The following is a 17,661-nucleotide window of genomic DNA, read 5'->3' as shown; positions in this document are numbered from 1 at the left end:
TTTTTAAAAATAAGGATTTTATGCTTCATCTCTAACCACATCTTAGAGAAGTGCATACTAGATAGTGAAATAAATGTAGAAATAGATGAATTGATATGTGGGTGGAAAGATGGAGGTAGGATGTGGATGGATGGATGGGTAGATACATGGAAGGAATGAATGGGTGGATGAACATATGGATGAATGGATGGGGTAAATGGATAAAAGGATAGGTGAATATACAGATTTCAAAGATAAGTAAATATGTGAATAAATGAATGTGTCTCTTGAGAACCACGAAAAATTGTTACCAGAATTATAAATGTAAAATATTCACAAAGGCTGAGCAAAAATTACCTAGTTATAATTATCTAATAAATGAGAAAAGTAAAAATAAGGATGACCTCACTCTGCGGGACACTTTGACATCTTTCCCACCCTGACCCTGACCCCTCAAAGCCTTGTACTTGGTTGACCTACCAGTACTACCCACGTGTGGTAGAACAACGTTTGTCACCAACATATCACTCACACCTCTGCACAATCGTAATGACACATGTGGTCCCCTAAATGTTCCACCGGGAGGTGTTCTGGGGCTAATAGAAAGGGGCTCCCAAAGCAGTCTCACAAGTGAGTTCACAGAACTGCTACCTTCCTCCCTTCAAAAGACACGACTCCCCGGCATTTACTTCAGAATCTAGAGGAAGTCGACAGTGTCACAGCAGCATCGCACAGTATGTGGTGGGAAGTCCTCGGCCTGCTGACCTGGTTCCCCTTACAAGGTAAGGACAGTCCGTTTAACCTTTTTGCTAATCCACCTATCAGTCCGCCAAATGATTCACAGAAGGCCCACTATGGAAGACACCACAGGTAACTTTGCAAATACTCTTTAAGTCATGCCCAAATCACATTTCCAGAAGCACTTCATTTAGTTAATGTAGTGTTCAGTTGCTAACGGGTATGAGAAGGGACATTATAGTGTATATCTCTGTAGGATCTATGTGTGTGAAGAGCTTAATGGGGTCTGTCTGTCTGTCTTATAAGGTCTCGCCAGTCAAAAGAGCATCAGTTTGGGATTTAAAAACTTTCTTAGTGTTAAATCTTAACCAACTAATCTAATTTTTCAAAAACTCAGTTTCTGCTTCTCAGAATGAGGATGATAACAATGTTTGACCTACCAAACTCACTGTATTTCTAAAAGATCCAATTTCAAATGGGAAAGTAATTTGAAAATGGTAAAGGGCTACGGAATCATATTTAGTTCAGAGTAACGAGCCTGGTGAAGATCATGCTTTTTTAGACGTCAGTGAGAGTTTTCCATCTTACTATAATTTGGTTTCTAAAACTTAATTTTCATGTAACATTATGCAAATTAAGAGTAACACAGTTGTTGTTTTTTAGCTCAGATCAAATTATTCCTATCAAATAATAAATTATTTCTATCGAAGGTGGGGGCAAGGGTAAAGGATGTGGCTCCTGCTGTCCTTGAGTCTGACTATACCTTGCATCAAATGCATGCAAAGGAAACCTCTTAAAAATCTATCCCTAATTGTATTTGTTTCCAAATATTGAATCTGTAGTTCTTTTTCATGAAACAACCTATCCTTCTGTGTTTACATTCACTCTAGAATAGCATCTAATCGATGCTACTTTTGAAAACTAGATTTTCTAATTTGCATAGCATTTCAATTTTATACACTTTTTTCTGTGGTACTGGGAGTGGAACCCAGGTGCTTTCTACCTCCGGGCTCTACTCCTAGATCTATTTTATATTTTATTTGCAAAAAGGGTCTCACTAAGTTGCTGAGAGCCTCGCTAAGTAGCTGAGGCTGGCTTTGAACCTGCGCGATCCTCCTGTCTCAGCCTCCCAAGCACAGGGATTACAAGCGTGTGCCACCACACCCGGCTCCATTTTGTGCACTTTCAATCAGTGTCTCCATTTTTGACCCCTGGACTCTGAGGCACTTAACAGAGATTCAATTTTGGTGATGAACAATGCTAGTTTCTTCAAGAAGTGGCTTAAAGAATAGCTAAGATATTCAGAAAGAGTATATTTAGATAGCTAAAATTAGAATTATTTCACTTATTCCAAAGTTTAAAGCCTTTAACTGACCTTAACTTTTTCAGGCATTGAGTTAGTGCCTTATTAAAATATACCTCATGAGCCAAGTGAGGTGGTGCATGACTGTAATCCCAACACTTGGAAGGCTGAGACAAGAGAATCACAGGTTCACAGCCAGCCTCAGCAACGTAGTTAGGCCCTGGAAACTTAGTGAGACCCTATTTCAAAGTAAAAAGAAAAAGAAAATGAAACAGGGCTAGTTCCCCAGAACTACACACACACACACACACACACACACACACACACACACACACACACACACACAAGCACACACAGATGCCATCTAATGAAAAATAAGTTTTTAAGTAAACAGTAAAAATGGTGTCTTAAACTAAACTGAAGGCAGGGTCTTCTGAAATATAGGCTATTCAAATACTTTTATTTAGAGAGGAAAATATTTGTTGTGTCATCCACAGTGCTGAGTACATTATGCTAATTACATCCTAATAAAAATACTGAGAGGTGCTGATATCCCCAATTTACAGATGAGAAAATGAGGTTAAAAAAGTTAAATAACCTGCCCAAGTTTTCATGTCCAGTAAATAGTAATGCAATATCAAACTGTGAAATTCATAGTAAATGTATTATTTCCTGAAACTTTTTTATTTCCTTGTGGTACTGAGGATTGAACCCAGGGGCATTCTACTTCCAGGTCTACTTCCAGCCCTATTTTTATTCTTCATTTTGAAACAGGGGTCTCACTAAGTAGCTGAGGCTGGCCACAAACCTGTGATCCTCCTGTCTCAGCCACCCAAGTATTGGGATTACAAGTGTATACCACCACACCTGGCCTCCTGAAACTTTTAATCAACATGGTGTGTTAAACATTTTCAATTAAATATGTCTTAATTGAAAGCTACTGACTTCCACAATCTGGTAGATTTTTTTTGGGGGGGGGGGATCTGGGGATGCAACCCAGAGGCATTCGACCTCCAAGCTACAGCCCCTGCCCTATTTTTTATTCTTTATTTTGAAACTGGGTCTCACTGAGTTTCAGAGGGTCTCACTAAGTAGCTGAGGCTGTCCACAAACCGCGATCCTCCAGTCTCACCCTCCCGAATGTTGGGCTTACAAGCGTGCGCCACCACGCCTGGCTCACAATCTGGTAGATATAATACTAAAAAAATTCCAATTTGAAAATTCATCCAATCCCCCACCCCACCCAAGCACACCTGAGCTCGCTGGCATTGAGAACAGTGCTTGCTCACCCTGACTTAAACTTGTTCAGGCCCATCAGAGTCCAGACAAAAAAAGAACTGCCCATGCTGCTTTCTTGCCAGCAAAAGAGCATCAAATCATTGATTCTGGCAAACTATAAATCACCAGCCTACTGTAGAAAATTAAATGATGGTAAAGACCACCTCAGTTGCTTCTACTACGTAACTTCTATAGCTACCAGGAATTTGCAGATTAAAAAAATCCCATAATCTTGGGGTTTGCCCTCTTATCAGAGCTATTCCTGGGATAAATAATTTTTAGGATGGACAAAATACAATAAGAATGAAGTTTTAAATTAATTTCACTTACATTGTAGACCATAAAAATGTCGCTGTCACTACAATTTCCACTCTGTATTCCAGTTACTTGGCAAGGAGGTAGGCTAAAGGAAATGTAAAGACAAATTGCAAATGGAATCGTTCTTTTGTTCTTTGTTCTTGAGACAGCTTCTCTGTAGTGGTGCGCACCTATAATCGCAGTGCTTGGGATGCTGACACAGAAGGATTGTAGGTTCAAGGACAGACTCAGCAACTTAGCGAGACCCTGCATCAAAATTTTAAAACATGTGCAGGTTTCACGTATGTGTGCTTTGGTAGGTGGCTGGGCTGGCTGCTTGCCCTTTTGTCTGAGAGTGGGCCACCTGTGTTATGGAGTGAAACCACTCACTGATAGGACAATTAATTTCATGTGACCAGTTGTGGAGATGATGGCGAGGTCACAGGTTCTGTGTCCACATACAGTCATGCATTGCATAATGACATACTTGGTCTGCAAAGGACCACATATACAATGGCCGTCCTGCCCAGGTGTGCAGTAGGCAGTACCATCTAGGTGTATGCAGGTATACCCTGTGAAGGTCCCACGGTGATGGGTGAGCTATCCTAATGACACATTTCTCAGAATGTGTCTCTGTGTTCAGCAATACACGACTGTGTAGACAAGTCACAACCTATGACCCCAGGCTCAAATGGAAGTCTCACAACGCGTGGCTATGCAAGGGCGGATAACCAATAACCCACTCAGAAGCCAATAACCCACTCGGTGCCATGACTCTCCAGAGGAAGTGTTGACTTCACAGGAGAGGCGTCCAGCCATTCATTCCAGGCTGTGTGGAGACATTTGGGGCCACTCTGCAGACGGGGAGAACTAGGAAGTAGATACATGGTACCCAGGGTCTGTTACGGCAGCTAAGGGTGAATGGGGATCCCGTGTTCATGGCTTCAGAGTTTACAGGGGAGGAAGTGGTGAGCAGAAGCAGACCTTGTATCTCAGCCCTCTGACAACACAGGTGAAAGTCTGACTCTAAACCGAGGTGACAGAAAATCACAAAGTCATGCCTCAGTTACTACCGATGGCCGAGGGAGGCTGTGGGGAGCTCTGTATGGACGCGCCATCAAGAACCTGGGCACCGGGTGTATTCATTTTGAGTCACCCCCTCATGCCATTTTGGCATGGGGCTGTATTTCTATTTTCTGTATTTCTATCTTTCTAATAAACTTCTTTAAATCTTCAAAAAAAAAAAAAAGAAAGAAAAAAGAACCTGGACACAGCATCCCTCCCTTGCACCCTTTGACAAGACCTGTGCACACTGGGCACTATTTTTAAGCACTATAGTTGAAGCAAAGCTGGGTGGGCTGTGGCTTCTCACTGGGACTATTCTTCCTTTCTGCAACAATTTCCTGTTTCAAAATCAAACATGGGGTCTACATGATATGACCACAAACAAATAGACCTGCCAAGCCAAAAGCAAGCTTTGCAGCAAGGAGTGAAAGAAGCATCTAATGCCGTCCGCCTCAAATACAGTCCTCTCCACGCACAGCTCGGGCACCTACGATGTGGGCTGTCTGATCAGCAGCCTGGAACCATATTCTCAACCACAAGAACAAATACTAATCTTGGTATGAAGCTCTTTAGCCTATGGTAAAATGCAGTGATACATTCACCACAATTTTTAAGATAGTTTAAGAGTCAATAGATATTACTTGATTTCTTAACTGGGGCTTATCTGTGCTTAGAGAAGGGCAGATCTGTAATTCATGAGAACACTATAGATTCTCCTTCTCTCCTCTCTTTTTCTTTCTTTTTATCTTTTTCTCTCTTTTCTCTCTCTCTCTCTCTCTCTCTCTCTTTCTCTCTCTCTCTCTCCCTTTCATTCTTCTTGCTTTATTTCTATGGTGCTGGGGGGTCTCCCCCCATGGTATTGCCCATTCTTTTTTTTTTCTTGCCCATTCTTTTCTTTTCTTTTTTTTTTTTTTTTTTTTTTGGTGGTACTAGGAGTGGAACCCAGAAGCTTTCTATCTCCTGGCTACACTCCCAGACCTACTATATATATATATATATATATATATATGTGTGTGTGTGTGTGTGTGTGTGTGTGTGTGTGTGTGTGTGTGTGTGGTGTGGTACTGGGGATGGAACCCTTCTACCTACACTCCCAGACCTATTTTATATTTTATTTGGAAACAGGGTCTCTTAAGGTCAGCGAGGCTAGCTTCGAACCTGCGTGATCCTTCTGTCTCTACCTCCCAGGTGCAGGGATTACAAGTGTGTGCCACCATGCCCAGCCCTATTTTATATTTTATTTGGAAACAAGGTCTCACTAAATTGCTGACAGGCTCACTCAGTAGCAGAGGCTGGCTTCGAACCTGCGCGATCCTCCTGCCTCTGCCTCCCAAGCGCAGGGGTTACAAGCGTGCGCCACCACGCCCGGCATGTTCTTGCCCATTCTAAGCAAGCATTCCACCACTGAGCTACACCTCCAGCTCCAACTTTTATTCATTGGATCTTAAACATATCATTTATTCTGAAAGGCTCAAGAACCCATTTCATAAACCAAGGCCAGGAAGGAGGAGCTTCTGGGGTCTCATCATGAGATAGGCCAATGTAGTCACAGAATCCAGCATTTTGATGTCCACTGCTCCACAACCTCTGGGCTCTCAAGCCTCTAGTCCCTCCTCTGTGAAGTGAGAAAAAAAATTCTTCCTTTATAGGGTTAGTTTGCATACTAAATTTAAGTACTATGGTCAAGCAAGGGTCCAGTAGCAGTCACTCAGTTTGCCCCTGTTCCTATTAAACCAGACTCCTTCACCTGCCTCCTCCTGGACAGGCGTGGTGGCTCACACCTGTAATCCTAATACTTGGGAGGCTGAAACAGGACGATCGTAGGTTTGAAGCCAGCCTCAGCAATTTAGGGAAGCCCTCAGCAACAACTTAGTGAGACCCTGTTTCCAAATAAAAAATAAAATAGGGCTGGGGGTGTAGTTCAGAAGTAGAAAGCCCCTGGGTTCAATCCCTAGAACCACACACAAAAAAAGAGGAAAAATAAAGGAAAGAAGGAAAGAAGGAAGGAAGGAAGGAAGGAAGGAAGAAAGAAAGAAAGATGTCCACTCCTTCATGAGGTGTCTTTACTGTCCCCACCCACCGTGCTGACTCTCTTCTTACAATTTTTTTTGGTATTTACTTGTATTTTTATTTCTACAGTAATATACAATATTATGATGTGAGACTATAATGCACCAATAGTAAAAGTATAAAAAAGAAATTTAAAAAAGTAATAATAAATGACTTACTGAACAAAGTTATATGGAAACTAACTCCCACCCCAAGGCCTGAGGGAATGGCTCAGCCTCCCCAGCCTGACCCAAGATTATTCTTCTTCTCCACAGAGGCCTTTCTGACCAACCCCATGGACACGGTCACCGTCGAGGAAGGCCAGCCACTCACCCTGACGTGTGTCACCTCCGTGGGGAACAACGCCTCCCTCCAGTGGCTGGCCCCATCCGGCTTCACCATTTTTTTAAATGAGCATCTGGGTAAGTAAAATGGAAGAAATAAGATTGTCACCAGACCCCAAGGTAAGGGATTTTCCAGCCAGGCAGGCTAGTGGGCCAGAAAGCTGCATGAGTCACCCTAGAGGGTAGGCTCAGCCACCCACAGTGCTCGAAATCACGCCTCAGAAACCCGTTATTTGACACGGGGCTGCTGGTCTGGGGGCAGGAAGTCTGAAATGGAAATCCCACCAGAGTGGTTGTGGACGGTGCTCAGAGTACCAAGCACCTTTCCCTGTCCCCACCTCACCTCCGCATCACTCTGACTCTCAGTGACCGAGAAACTCCCACGGTGCAGCGGTGGACAGGCAGCCAGCAGACCTGGGGTCCTGGGCACTCACGTAGCCCACAGCTTCACGGCACATCTGGAGACAGCTGCTTTGCCATCCACCTGTCCAGTCAGGCTACCAAGCTCCCTTCCAGACTCTTGGTCTTAACACAAAATCTAGGTGTCTAAGCAGTCACACACTAAAACACACGTCACAAACACACATTCAACGAGTGCTCTGTTCCCGAGATGGAGAGGAGCACTCCAACATCTACATCATTCACCCCTTGGGCTTTGGACAAAATTTTACTAAATTTACTAAAGCTTTTTTTCCCCAAGTTTTACTAATTTTCCTCAAGATTTTTCGTGATAACACCATTTTACATCTCAAATTTATATTTCCCACTGCCAAATAATTGAAAAGTCTTGAAAACAGCAAATTCCATTCTTGTTTACAAAGCAAAGCTCCTAAGCATCCATATACTTGGAAAACATTGCTAAATATGGATACATTAACTGCAAAATAATCAAATACATTATTACAAGTTAAAGCAACTACTAATAATAGACTCTAATAGAATCAGTAGGTAGTAGTTGTTAAAAGTGCTAGAGAAGTAAACATAAAGTAGAGATAATTCTGTAAATAACACTTTCGGTGGCTCTGTGTTTCTTTGGGGGACCTGGTGAGGATGGGCGTTCTGGGCGTTCTGGGTGTGGAGGCTTGACCTGTCTGGTGTGTTTCATCGGGAGTGGTTTTGCCCTGCAGTGAGCAATGGACGATGTCTGGGGACGGTTTGAGTCATGAGGAATGGGAAGGCAGGCAGTGCTCTGGCCTCTAGTGGGCAAAAGCCAGGGTGTTCCAAATGCCCTACGGCACACAGTATGTCAGCAACAGAGAGCTGTTAACTCAAATGTCAATAGAGCAGAGCTTGAGGACTCTAGAATTCCAGTCAATATAAAATTAATGTCACAGGACACAAAGCCATCGTTCCATAGGAGCAACACTTTCCTTGGTCAGCTTTTCAAGGTTTAACTTGCTCATATTTTAAATCCTTTTTTTTTCACACTGAGGATTGAACCCACTGTGAAACTCTACAAGGAGTTATATTCCCAGACATTTTTTTTTTTTTTTACTTTTTATTTAGAACAGAATTTCACTAAATTGTCCAGGATGGCCTTGAACTTGTGATCCTTCCACCTCTGCTTCTCGAGCTGCTTGGCTTTATAGGTGTGAACCACTAGAAATGGCTCATATTATAAGTCTTAACAGTTAAAAACCAAACAAGCCGGGTGTGGTGGTGTGCACCTGTAGTCTCAATACTTGGGAGCCTGAGACAGGAATATCGCAGGTTCAAGACCAGCCTCAACAGTTTAGCGAGACCCTCAGCAACCTAGTGAGACTCTGTTTCAAAGCAAAAATAAAAATAAAAATAGCAAAGGGCTAGGGTATAGGTTGGAGGTAAAATGCCCCAGGGTTCAATCCTTAGTACCATAAAACAAAACAACAACCCAACTCGTTTCTAGAACCTCTGTTTGCTGAAGGATCTTTGATCCCAGATGGAAATCCCAGAAGAATTATCATCAGGAAGAACACTTGCTTTGGTGGGAACTTTTGTGCCTTTTTGCCATTGGCTGAACACCTTGAAGGACTAAGCCATAATCCATAGGAATCTTCAAATAATAGTGAATGTTTTAAAATTAAAAATAAAAGCACTCTGCTGGTATATTTATCTTCCATTCTTGACACTTATTGTGACAAAATGACCTCAAATTAATTAGATTTCAAAGACGTAAATCATACAGGGCCATTTTTTGCTAAAAAAAAAAAAATTGCTAAACTATGGAACCGGCCAAGATGTCCATCAACAGATGAATGGATTACAAAGCTGTGGGATATGTACACAATGGAACTTTACTCAGCCATAAAGAGAAACAGAATTACATCATATACAGGGAAATGGATGGAACCGGAGAACATTATGTAAGTGAGGTTAGTCACAAAAAATAAGAAATTGGATGCTCTCCCTAGTATGCAGAAGAGGAGAGAATGGGTCATAGGAGGGACTCTAGACAGAGGAGATACTATAGATGAGCAAATAAGGAGACCTAACTGAGGGGGTGGGAGGGGAAGAGGGAACTTGCCTAATGTACAGGATGTACATTCACAAGCATATAAAGTCAATCACTAAGCCAAACACGAGAAGGAGGGAGGGGGAGGGAACTGGGTAAGGCCTAACTGGGTGATGGCTGCATGAATGCCTATACCATCGTGTACTCCATTAAGGTATATGACTACAATGTGCCAATTTAAAAATGTTTAAAATTATTAAAAAACTAACATTCTTCTGCAACCTGAATCTTTCTCCAGTATAGCATTCTTAATCTCCTACAAGCCCAAAGCATTCATTTATTTCACAGATCCCACTATATTTCATTTTCTAAAGTAACTTCAAAAGGTGTCCAGCGGATAACCCTAGAATCTGGAAGGTGTCTGCACTGAAGCTATGACATATAACATTTGTTCCTTTAAAATGTAAAAAGTAGCCGGGCATGGTGGCGCACGCTTGTAATCCCAGCATTCAGGAGGCTGAGACTGGAGGATCGCGGTTTGCGGACAGCCTCAGCTACTACTTAGTGAGGCCCTCTGCAACTCAGTGAGACCCGGTTTCAAAATAAAGAATAAAAAAAAATAGGGCAGGGGGTGTAGCTCGGAGGTAGAATGCCCCTGGGCTCCATCCCCAGACCCGCAAAAATAAATATAAATAAATAAATAAATAAATAAATAAATAAATAAAATGTAAAAAGTAAGCCAGGCATGGTGGCGCACACTTGCAATCCCAGTACTTGGGAGGCCGAGACAGGAGGATTCGTGGCCAGCCTCAGTTACTTAGTGAGACCCTCTGCAACCTAGTAAGACCCTGTTTCAAAACAAAGAATAAAAAAACATTAATAGTGCTGGGGGTGTAGCTCGGAGGCAGCATATCCCTGGGTTCAGTCCCCGGTATATAAATATATACAGCACAAGACCCTGAAGCGTCTCCTGTAAATGACCCCTCTGTACTCATCTGACACCGTTCCTCCTAAACAGCTCTCTTTTCCTCTTGTACAGCTTTAAAAAATTCCAAATACCAGCTGCTTCGTCACTCGGCCACACAGCTCTCCATCACTGTGCCCAGAGTCACCCTGCAGGACGAAGGCACGTACAGGTGTTTACGTTACAGCGACTCCGTGAGCACAAAGGAAGTGACGGTCACGGTGCTGGGTAGGTACCACGAGGCGCGCCCCGCGGGAGAGGCGCGGTCACCAACACAGCGCACTGTGTTTTCAGTCTGGCATCTTAGTTAATAAGTGTTGGCCTATGAGAGAGCCTTTCCTGGGGCGCCTCTGCCATCTTCTATTGAGAGAAAACAGGAGAGAGCATTTAAAACTCTGAACTTGTCAACTTGCCTTTGGTGTCACCTAAATTTTCTTTCTGGGACACTAAAAGGAAAGAAAAAGAAGAAATATTTGATGAGCCATGCCTCTGTGCCGGGCAATATGTGAGGTTCTAGCGAATCAAAGGTGAATTAGGCAGCGTCTCTGCCCATAAGGACTTGGCACATTATTTAGGAAGGCAACACACATATGTAAATAGAGTAGAATATCACGACAGCATATCGTAAGGCAAGACGGATTCCGATGGAGTCGCGCTGGATGACCTGCTCACATCTCTGCTGAAACATCCTTCTCTTGTTGGTGGGGCCGGGAGGTGTGAACAGGAAGGGTCCTGTCCATGGTCACTTGTGACCAGTGTATATCTTACTATCTTTACTTTTTCTGCTTTTGGTAGTAGGTCAGATAAATTTAAGACATTGCTTTTTGTTGATCTCTAAATAACATAATCTCACGTATCTCACAAGTGAACTTCCAAGACTTCGCTTGTTGAATGATTACAGTGTGGTGCCTGTCATAAAATAAACGCACGGTGAGAAAGTAATAGGAGTGGCTTTCTGGGAGGCTTTGAAAACCCACGTGACTCAGCTCAATGGTCTTCTCCCTGTGGGACTGGCCACCTACAGTGCCTTCCTGGTTCAAGTCTGGTTGGGTTGTGTGCCCTTCTGGGCTCTCAAAACACCTCTTTTACTGCACCCAACTTGATCTTTTCTTTCCTTCATGTTTCTGGGGATGAAATCCAGAGCCTCACACATGCTAAGCATGTGCTTTACCACTGAGCCACATGCCCAGTCCCAAACGTGCAATCCTTTGATTAAGAGCTCAGGAGTTAGGTGAACACTATGATCTCCTCAAGGGCACTGTCTTCCATATCTTTGTGTTGCCAACACGTAATAACATATCCAGGATGCACTAGGAGTCATAACTGCCTGTCTGTTGCCAGCATGTAATAGCATATCTAGTACATGCTTGGAGCCAGTCACTGCAATGTCTCTATGGCAGAGACATGCGTTAAATAAACGTGGAAGAGAGCACTTCAGGGCCAAAGTGGAAGTGCGACAGGAAAGAGGAAGATGTAAGCCTAACTAGAAAGTATTTCCAAGACAGAAGCAGGAAGAGAAAGGACCAACAGGCCCTTTATAAGACAGGCACACCTTTGGTGTCCGCAGGGGCAGAAATAACTGACTTGGAGGGGAGCCAGAGACTCAGGAAAGTTCAGGGCTAAGCAGCCAGCTCAGGAGCCAACTCCTTCATGTCACGGGTGTGTAAAAAACTGGCATCCCAAGACGCTGAGGACCCAGCAAATTTCCTACAACAGCTCGAGACAGGTGGGAATAGAATTGAGCTCTCTCTCTCACCTAGAGCTCTACCAACAAAGCACAGCCATACATCACATTCGAATTGCTGTTGTAACCTCATCTGGGAATTTTCAGGGACTAATTATACACTGAATAGCAAACATCTGACTTGAGCTAAAATAGTTTTGCAAGCCTCTAAAAAGCCCTTCCACATGACTGGATTCTGGGAAAAGTCAAACAAAAAATCGGTCCGTTGGTTCGACTTGTACCCTACAACCGTCCCTCCAGATTCTTAGGCCCTGTGCTTTGCTGAGAAATGTAAACCAATTAATTAAGCACAGGAAAATCCATTTTCTCCTAGCGACTCCCTCCAAGCCAACCCTGGATGCTTCGGTCGTCAGAAGCCCAAATGGAGAACATGTTGTGCTTAAATGTTCCACCGAGCGAAGCAAGCCCCCTCCTCAGATAACGTGGCTGCTGAGGGACGGCTTGGAGATTTCCGGTAAGAGGAGACACTGGTTCCCTTTGTTTTCCTTTCTGCTGGGAATTTCCAAGGGCTTGTAAAATGTCCTGGTGCCCTCTGGTGGCAGGAGGTGCCCAAAGACAGAATTCGGTAACTGATCACTTCTGTTCTCAGAGGAATTATCCTTAGGATCAATTGATGTCATGCCTTAATGTTGACAATGAGAAATTGGGGTGCATTATAATCATACATAGCTGTTGCTTTTATTGTGATCTATTTGTCCATGCACATAATGAAGATGTTTTTGCTTAAAACAAAGTAGAAACTTAAAGTAGCATATTTATAATATTTATAATGTCTTTTTATTTTTTTTTTTTGTACTGGGGATTGAGCCCTGGAGCATTCTACCTCCGAGATACATGCCCAGTCCTATTTTCACTCTTTGTGTGTGTGTGGGGGGGTACTGGGGATGGGACCTATGGACCTTCTACCTCTGGGCTACACTCTGAGACCTATTTCTTATATTTTATTTGGAAACAGGGTCTCACTAAGTAGCTGAGGCTGGCTTCGAGCCTGCACGATCCTCCTGTCTCAGCCTCCCAAGTACTGGGATTACAGGCGTGCGCCAGCACATCAGGCAATTCATTCTTTGTTTTGAAACAGTGTCTCACTAAATTGTGGAGGGCCTCACTAAGTTGCTGAGGCTAGCTTCAAACCTGCGATCCTCCTTCTCAGCATCCCAAATATTACAAGAGTGCACCTCCATGCCTGGCTTACAATAGCTTCTTAAGGTTTCATAAAAAGTTTTCTAAAATAAGAGGTGTAACACTATTACTTCTTTTTAAATGTTCTCTTCTGGTTTTTGTTTTTTTTGTTTTTTTTTTTTTGTTTTGTTTTTTGTTTTTTGGTACTGGGGATTGAACCAGAGGCATTCTATCTCTAAGACACACCCTCAGACCCTAGTTTTACTTTTTTTATTTGGAAACAGGATCTCATTAAGTTGCTGAGAATCTAAGTTGCTGAGGCTGGCCTCAAACCTATGATCTCCTGTTTCAGCCTCCCAAGTAATGAAATTAGTGAGCCACCAAGCCCAGCTATTACTTTTTTTTTTGGTGGTGGTGATGGTGGTACTGGGGATTGAACATAGGAGCATTCTACCTCTGTAATATATCCCCAGCTCCATTTATTTTTTATTTTGAAACAAGGTCTCACCAAGTTGCTGACAGCCTCACTTAGTTGCTAAAGCTAGCTTCCAGCCTGTGATCCTCCTGTCTCAGTCTCCCAAGTACTGAGGCATGCACCACCATGCCCAGCTTAGCTAGTACTTCTTAAGAAACTTTTTCATAGGCATAAAGTTGAAAATGCATTTTATATAATACATATGCAGATGGTCCTCACCTTACTGTGGGGTTACACTCCAATACATCTACCATAGTTGAAAATATCTTAAGTCAAAAATGCTTTGGTAAGCCGGGTATGGTGGCGCACGCTTGTAATCCCAGCATTCGGGAGGCTGAGACAGGAGGATCACATGTTGGCAGCCAGCCTCAGCTACTACTTAGTGAGGCCCTTTGCAGCTGAGTGAGACCCTGTTTCAAAATAAAGAATAAAAAAATAGGGCTGGGGGTATAGCTCAGAGGTAGAATGCCCCTGGGTTCCATCCCCAGTATCGAAAAAAAAAAAAAAATGCTTTGGTTGCATTTACCTAGGTCTTTTCAGCTTCTCCCATAGGTAGCATAACAGGCATTATAATTTGTAATTGAAACATTGCTTTTACTTAAAGTGTTGCTTTTTGGCTTATGAGTTTTCTCATGAACAAGCAATACACAAATTTAAACAAGTTGTGAGCCACTTGTTTCTGAGGTGTTTGAGTAGTTCGATAAAAAAAAAAAAGTTAAATATTGTGTTTTACAGACTCAGAGAAGGGGAAATGGGGGAAAGGGAGAGACAGAATCTATCCTGAATTGGACCGGCCTAAACTAAATAATACTGGCAACCAAGAGAAATCCTGTTAAGATTTCTATGTATATAGTGTAGTCATGAAGTACTATCCAGACTGAGAAACAAAGCCATTTCAACAATGTAGAGTGCATTTTGCTGTCCTAAAGCCTTTTTCTTCTTCCCCAAAGAAGTTCTATTTGCCTAACTCTCACACTGCTGGGATGGCACATTCCTTTAGGACCAATTAAAACATAACTTCAGGGTCAATATTATATTTGGCCAACTCTGGTTCAGTATTGTCTTAGGTCATTAAATTCTCATGTACCGTTACAGGAGATTACAATGTTAATGTAACCGAAAGTGAGTTCAGACCAATAAAGTCAAGGGAAATACAAAATGAATTTCCTTACTTCTGTGGATTCCCTGCTATTAGAAAAGGCCAAGGGCCAGGCTGCCCACCAGTCCACGCACTTTCCCCAGAGGTCACGGTGGAGGCATGACCAGAGGAGGTTGTTGAGGGTGCTATTCACATGTCTCTGCTCTTTCTGTTTTATGCCTCGGTCTTGTTGAAAGACTTTTGTACTGTATATAGTGTGGAGCAGTGTCCTAACTAGTTTGATGATTTACTAATCACAAAATAACAATAAATCTCTAGCTTTTACCAAACAATGCATTTGACACACGTAACCAACCAAATATCAAAATAGCCTAGTTTACCTTCAGTGTGCTTTGAACACTCACGTTAGCCTACAGTTGAAAAAAAGCTGACATCTAATACAAAGCCTATTTTATAACAGAATGTTGAATATCTTGTATGATTCATTGAATACTGTACTGAAAACAAAAACCAGAATCGGGGTATGAGGAACCTTTCACACCATGGTAAAGTTGAAAAATCCTAAGCCAAGCCCATGGGCATCCAAGGCCACATTCTCCATGTATACGTCATGCTGGGTCATACCCACAAAGACAGATTAAAAATATTATGAGAACAGCTGGGCGTGGTTTGTAATCTCAGCACTTGGGAGGCTGAGACAGGAGGATCGCACAGGTTCGAAGCCAGCCTCAGCTACTTAGTGAGGTTCTCAGCAACTTTGCGAGACCCTGTTTCCAAATAAAATATAAAATAGGTCTGGGAGCATAGCCTGGAGGTAGAAAGCCCCTGGGTTCCACCCCCAGTACCACCAATATGTGTGTGTGTGTGTGTGTGTGTGTGTGTGTATTATGAGAACAAAGAACCTAAACTTTGGACCTTCCATTGAAACAGGATAACTAATTCATTGTGGTGTTTGAAAGCTACTTAGAGTTTACTTAGGTTTCAGCAGACATTGGTTTCCACGGCTAAATAACCATACATCTTTAAGAACAGCAAGGAACCCCGCAAAGATGAGAGGACTGGGCCCAAATGAAATTTTAGAGAGCAAAGCCGTAAAACCCACATCTGATCCCCAGTCCAGTGCCAATTCTACATCATCAGGATTTCCTTATTCACACCACCTGCATAAGCTCCAGAGTCTCTGAGTTTCATAATAGCATCAAGCTGTCCTTCTTGTGAAATCACTGTAAACTTTGAATTCTTGAAGGGTTTGTAGACATCTATCTATTCTCGGGTCACCTGCTTGTCTTTATGACCAGAGCCTACACATGCAAGCTGGCTGAGGTTAGAACATGTTGGCCATGAAACCAAGCCATTGGTCTCTCATAGAACCAGACTCATCTAGCGGTGTTAAATCTGCAGAACCTTTTAATCTCTTACGTTGTTATGTAGGTGAAACCCACCATGCGTTCGAAACTGATGGGAAGAAATGCAACTCCACCAGCATGCTCACGGTGCATGCCTACGGCACAGACTCAACAGCGCACTGCATTATTCGACATGAGGGTCTCCAAGGGAGAGAACTGGTCACACTCTTCCGGTTTGAAGACTTGGGTAAGAACGACTATGATTGTCTTCAATCATTTTTAATTTACCTTAATATTGCACTATCAAACAAAATAGAATGGAGCTGTTAAAGTCCTTCAGAGTGAGATTACTGCCAACAAAGCTCTCCTCCTAACTTTTTTTTCCCCTCCATTACTAAAGATTAAACCCAGGACCTCCTGCATACCAAGACAGCACTCTATCACTGCGCTACAGCCCCAGCAAAGCTCCCCTTAATAGCACGTGCCTGCAAAGTGAAGTTTTCCACCTAAGAACAGAATTGCAAATGTCCCAATATTTGGGAAAACCTCAGTGGGGCGTAAGGCTTAACAGAGCACCTTTTGCAAATGGTATCATGCTTTCATTTTGATAATGAGAGACAGCATAACTTGACTCTAAACAGCTTTATCTCAGCCATGTTTTTGGATCATCCCCATCATTGTTCTTGACCCAAAAGGATATGTATTAGCTGAAATAAATCTAAACCTGTCAAAATCATTTTATGTTCTTATGAAACACTCACACAGTTTCATTAAGACATGATTGCCCTTCAGATTTATTTTTTATGACAGTTTTGAAGATCCCCCAAAAGCCCAAGAAATAATTTAAGAACTGTAAATAGCCAGACATGGTGGTGCATGCCTGTAATCTCAGTATTTGAGAAGTTGAGACAAGATTGAAGGTTTGAGAACAGCCTCAGCAAGACCTTGTTTCAAAAGAAAATTAAGACTGGAGGTATAGCTCGGAAGTAGAATGCCCCTGGATTCAATCCCTAATAACAAACAATAAATAAGAATAATATATGAACTGTAAACAACTCCTCTAGCCAAGGAGTACCCTCTAAGAATTTGGATGAATCACAGATCTGTAACTAGTAGAATCTGAGCCTGTTTTGCAAGGTACTTCTTCCTGAGAGAGATTCCTGGGTCTAAGGAATGGCTCAAAGGAATGAAAGAGGAAAATGTCAGATGCTGTGCATTTATTGAAAAGCCTCTTTATCAAATGGAACATTGACAATGAAAGGCATGAAGGGCCAGGCTGCTTGGGAGAGCTTCGCTGTGGTTGACAGGCCTCCTCTGGCTGTCCCACGTGCTCCAAACCAGAAGCAGGTCATCAAGGAAGCTGCAGGAGAGGAGAGCTCCCAACGCCCAGAGATGGGCTGTACTGCAGTCCTGTGCTCTGTTCCCACCCA

General features: G+C 42.7%; 1 protein-coding gene across 1 annotated transcript in view; it reads left to right on the top strand.

Moving 5' to 3' along the window:
* Positions 1-515: 515 nt before the first annotated feature.
* CRTAM (cytotoxic and regulatory T cell molecule) overlaps positions 516-17,661 on the top strand; it is a gene marked incomplete at its 3' end in the record, with an annotated part of 32,453 nt that continues 15,307 nt past the window's right edge. Inside the window, exons 1-5 of the mRNA XM_080715608.1 lie at positions 516-761; positions 6,985-7,131; positions 10,524-10,676; positions 12,506-12,646; positions 16,317-16,478. Coding sequence (XP_080571734.1) covers positions 716-761; positions 6,985-7,131; positions 10,524-10,676; positions 12,506-12,646; positions 16,317-16,478 — 649 coding nt within the window. The 5' untranslated portion in view covers positions 516-715. The remainder of the gene's footprint in view (positions 762-6,984; positions 7,132-10,523; positions 10,677-12,505; positions 12,647-16,316; positions 16,479-17,661) is intronic.

The sequence above is a fragment of the Muscardinus avellanarius genome, assembly GCF_963383645.1.
Source record: "Muscardinus avellanarius genome assembly, chromosome: 1".
NCBI classification, from domain to species: Eukaryota; Metazoa; Chordata; class Mammalia; order Rodentia; family Gliridae; genus Muscardinus; species Muscardinus avellanarius.
This window is presented reverse-complemented; position numbering and strand designations above follow the sequence as displayed.